Source organism: Morone saxatilis, unplaced genomic scaffold (assembly GCF_004916995.1).
Source record: "Morone saxatilis isolate NCDOM2014 unplaced genomic scaffold, NCSU_SB_2.0 Contig21, whole genome shotgun sequence".
In the NCBI taxonomy this organism is placed as follows: domain Eukaryota; kingdom Metazoa; phylum Chordata; class Actinopteri; family Moronidae; genus Morone; species Morone saxatilis.
In genome coordinates, this window is record NW_023339774.1 from 588,534 (window position 1) to 593,648 (window position 5,115).

The 5,115-nt window shown below is 35.5% G+C and overlaps 2 protein-coding genes across 2 annotated transcripts in view; both read right to left on the reverse strand.

The window, feature by feature from the left end:
* prrc1 (proline-rich coiled-coil 1) overlaps positions 1 to 1,100 on the reverse strand; it is a 10,983-nt gene extending 9,883 nt beyond the window's left edge. Inside the window, 1 exon segment of the mRNA XM_035667750.1 lies at positions 1,018 to 1,100. The gene's annotated coding sequence lies outside the window, so the exon portion shown is untranslated.
* Positions 1,101 to 1,878: 778 nt separating this feature from the next.
* Positions 1,879 to 5,115, reverse strand: part of LOC118332194 (long-chain fatty acid transport protein 6) — a gene marked incomplete in the record, with an annotated part of 9,608 nt that continues 6,371 nt past the window's right edge. Inside the window, 3 exon segments of the mRNA XM_035667354.1 lie at positions 1,879 to 3,737; positions 3,841 to 3,971; positions 4,611 to 4,708. Of these exon segments, the coding sequence (XP_035523247.1) occupies positions 3,561 to 3,737; positions 3,841 to 3,971; positions 4,611 to 4,708 (406 nt within the window).

A 5,115-nucleotide genomic window follows, 5' to 3' on the forward strand; every position in this document is an offset into this window, starting at 1 on the left:
TGTTGGTATGGGGCTGCAGAATATTATGACCACCAGGGTGCCCAGGTGGTCAGAATATTATGGCGGATAGGTGTATCATGCCTATATCAAAACAAAGAAAATTATTATAATTATGTATTCTTTTATTCTGTTTTATAGGAAATACATGCATATGTTTACAGCAGGAGGCATGACAGTTTAGCACAGGGCTTGACACCAACTTTTTCCCCACCTTCCCAAAACGTACAAAGCACTAACATCTTTCAACAGTAGCCGATTATCTCAAAATGAAAAATTAATCAGTCTATCACTAATTATAAATTACGATACATGATCATTTATTTCAATTTATTTTGCAAAACAACTGATAGGCTTTGTTTTATGAAAGCCAAGTATGTTCGATGAACTTTATTTAAAAAAAAAAAAAAGAAAAAACCAATTGAAGATTCGAAACTGTTGTTGCTGTGTTAAAAATAGTGATGTCACTTACATTAGGTTAGAACAGAGCTGAGAACAAAGAAAAGTCTTACTTACAGGCTGCACCAAAGTATAAAGAGTTCTGCACTGACTGAACAGTGAACTGGAACACGGATACTCCGCTTTAACATTGCAACGATAAACAATTGTGATTCTATTACACCATTAAGCATTCTCCTGGCGTTGACTCGTTTTGTTCAGCCTTGTAAAGGACAACAGAACACAGCGTTTATACTTTCGACCCATATCGGGTCAATCCCGCCTTGTGTAAAAACTACGGTAAGCTTATCTAATAGAGTTAAGCTAATAAAGTAACGCGTCAGTATTGTTTTAAAGCGACGAAACATCCAAATGCTGGAGTTTGAATTGAGTGTTAGCTTCATTAAACACACAACAACTCAGCTGTACACGTGTACAAACACACTGAGCTCGAGCTCCAGAAACATAAGAACATGGAGAGAGTGACGTGGACAGTTTTACAAAACTCTACAGGAAATAAGCAACAGTGAATTATATGTGTCTCTCTATTGAGATAAAAGAACAAACAGCTTCACTACTAACCTGCTAGCTGGACTAGCTACGTCTCTGCACACCCATGAATAAACCACCGACCTACTTTGATGACGTCTGTAATGCCACGTCATAGATCTACACAGTATAGATGCCGCATCCGGTTTGAGCTTGAGAAAGGCGTCTCTACCGCCGCCATCTTGCGGCGGGTGGTGGCCTGTTCAGATCATTGACAGCATATATATGGTTTAACCGCTGTATCATGTTACTAAATCCTACACACTGGTCCTTTAAGTGCTGATTTGGGATGTTCTTACATAACAAAATAAATGCTTATGTTATTTTACAACATTTTACTGTTACGAAGGTACTACTGAATTTGATATATCACAATAATACAATCTTTATTTTAAGCAAAATTAAGGTTATTAATTTACATATCAGTATCAGTGTGCTAAAACTTATATTTATCATTCTTTCTCTAGATTTATGATATTACAGCTAGTTGTACAAAACTGTAAGATTGGTTTATCAAACTGTAACTGTTACACTCTGCACAACCCTGATACACTGCATATATATTTTTGTAAATAATTAAATTGATTTGAATTGAATTGCATTGAATTGAATTGAATTGAATGTGTGACCTTGAATGTGAATGAGCAAAATGTGAATATCCCAACCAAAAATGTAATTAAAACAAAATTGTGAAGCCTGTCAATAATGCAATTAATCATTTAACTTTGTGTTTGTTGTAAGAGGACTGTCTTTTTTATTTTGAAAATAATTAACAAAATCATATAATGACCATTTTACAGCAGCAGTAACACTTATTACATAGGGTAAGTTAATCTTTAATATTAGGCTATAGAACTGTTACTGTTACTATCTATATTAGATAAAGTATAACACCAGAATTTTTCATTTAACCAGGTATCTTGTATCAAAGATTTAAGTCTAGCATTGTTACAAAGAAAAATGCTTGAAAATCGGGTGAAAATTTAAGCGGTAGAGAATTCACATTTTACAGAGAAAAATGCATTAATAAAAGTTTATTTTTTGTCAACATTTTACATTCATACATTCCAGCAATTGTCACTGGTGCTAAGGGCTATGCAAGTTTCACTGATGGTTTCAATAGTGCCACCAACTTTAGAAAAAAAACTCACAGAAATTCATTCTGCTAAGTGTACAATCTCATTCATGAAAAGAAATAACAGGATAATGAACTAAATTATAAAACTTGTATCATAAAAAATGAACTGCAGTAAAAATCTGATAAATATATATTCAGTAGTGTGAAATATTCATATCCATTAAGTTGAATGACCTATCCATTATTTCTTAAGATGTTATAAAATGAGCACATTTATAGATAACATAGATAAATTCATGACATTTACCTTATCAACATTTGTACGTCCATGGCTTTATTTTAAAAAACAAACAGAAACGTTTTGGTACATTTTCATCCTTTCAGATCTCTAGATCGTTTACAGCACTTTTGGTCAAATTTGAACAATCTAAGAGCATTGAAATGTTCTTTTAGTTTTATATTCAAACATAAACAAACAGACTAAAGATGGAATTTGGACCAGGTTGGATTGTATTGACGTTTCTGATTTCCCCTTACATTTTTGTTTTACAAAGTATTAAATGTAAATGTATGTTAAATTTTATATTATGCATTAAAGTTGAGCACAGAAGACTGTCACCATGAGAAGAACAATTAAATTTTTAGTACTGTTTATTTTTTATACTATGGTATAATTTGCACTTGCTACTTTATACTTAACAAATATAAATGTGTCCATCCCATTCTTCTAAGAAAACCCAATTTCCCATAGCAATTGAAAAGGTAAATAACATCAATTCTCAATTAAAAGTAAAAAATAATTTTTGCGAATACCAGTAGAAGCACTAGGAGGAGCCAGAGGAACCTAATTTCTCCACAGATAAGGATCAGTCAGGATATAGTGAAAATCTCAGTAAATATGACAGAAAGTTCTTTTTTAAGTTACCTACTGTAGCTTTAATATTGCTTAAAAAACTCTTTCAATGGAATTAGGGCTGTGAAAATTGACAAACGGACATGATACTGAAGTAAAACAGCAGACTGGGACAAAGGAAGGCTTCTCATTAAAATATGATTGAATATACTTAGAAAACAGGGGAAATAAAGAAATAAAGACCTGTCTTTGATATAATTCTGTTTCTAATAAAGGTAAAGGAAGTTGGGGTAAATACAGGATTTGGCCACTATTTTTACAATAAGGTTTGCTTAAGGTGGTGGTTTGTCATGACTAAATCGTGGTTGGGCTGCGCACACACACACCATACACACAGAGGGGCTGACAAATGTTTAACATTTTTTCAATTTTGAGTTCTGTTCCTGTAAATTATGCGACAAATTTTACTCTTCAGGCTGATAAAAAATATTCAGTGTGAGGGAGAAGAATTAGTTGTTGGTTGCTCACAACTGGTTGACATTTACAAACTGTAAGAAGGGGTAGATACAGCTTTGTTGGGAACCCCTCACTGTGGCACTGATCCAAACCAGAAAAATTTAAATGTGGCCACAGCCTGGACTATCTTTACAAATGTATCTTTCCTGACACAATGTCTTCATATAGAGCTGCAGTCAGGAGGACATAGTCCTTCTGAGAGACGTCCAAGAAATACAGAGGATCCTTAGTGATGTCTGGATTAAACCCCTCCTGAACCAGCTTCACCTTCTGCTGCTTGAATGTCTCGGTCACATCTAGAGAGGTCTGAACACACAGGCGGCGATACAGATGAACAAAAGAACTTTAAAAATACGTACTGACAGTAATGTGGTAGGTAGGTAAGTCAAGTCATGCAGATATGACTTACCTGTACTCTGAGAAACCACGGCCAGGCATATGCAGGAAGTGTTTTCACTAAATGGTTGTAGAGTTTTGTTCCATTTAACTGGTGATCCTGTTTTAAGACAACAGCAGCCATACCTGCTCGACCTTCATATCCTGCATACACAGATTGGAAAAGGTCACTATGTCACACTGAGTGAAAAATTAACCACATATGACTACAGAGGCCCTGAGGTGCAACATGTAATACAGTTACAAATTGAAAGGAGCTGCAGGTTCTGGAAGTATTTACCCCCACTGTAAAAGAGTGGGTCTCAACACAGTAACACTGGAGTCTGTACCCTACAACATGCATCTTTGCTTCTGAGAAACCAGGTTTTGGATGGATTGCTCTATATACTGAAAATTTGATCCCAGGTTGTAAAAAAATACCAACAGTTTGGGTCCCAAAGCTTCAATCCAACAACCCAAAGTCAGTCTTTTTACTCAGCAATCAACTTTCTTTCTTGGCTCTAATTGGTTGTTTTGTTCAGGCCCCGTGGATTCTTGCAAATACCCTTAGGAGCACTAGGAGGAGCCAGGGGAACCTGATTTATTCACAGATTATCTGGGAAGGGCATAAATAACGCTCCAAAGTCAGGCTAATTTTGGTAATGGAAAAACTGGAATGGCTGTTTTTAAAGGGAACCCTTGACCTCTTACCTCAAGATATCAGAATGAAAAAGGGTTCTGCCCCTCTTGTGCAGTCTGACCTGGTTGTGTCTGAAAGGGCCATAACACTTAGATTTCACAAACCTGGTATAGTGACTCCATAGATGTTGGCCTCCTGGATAAAATCAACAAGACCTAAAACCTCGGACACCTCTGTGGTAGAAACATTCTCTCCTTTCCACCTGTAAGATAAAAGCTGCAGTAAGTACACATCCAGTAGTTATAAAGAACAACATGAAATGAAATGAATGATAATTTATTTGGAGGCTCTTACAACCTGGCTAATTTAAGTTCAAAATTCACTCTCTTTTAGCTGTTTTGGACTACTTTGCTCATTCACATTCTTTGGCCTCGAGTCTCATTCCCAGGCCATCAAACACAGAATATTTGAAATGCCACTTTGTTTGTTTTCATCAGAATCAGAATCAGACATACTTTAATAATCCCAGAGGGAAGATTACTTTCGTTAGATACTCCATATGTAATAGACATACCTATATTAAGAATATATATACAGTATAATTTAAAGTCACACTTTCAAATATGCAAAAATGGCAAGTGTAAAGTGGTCGCAGGCTTCCTCTTCACC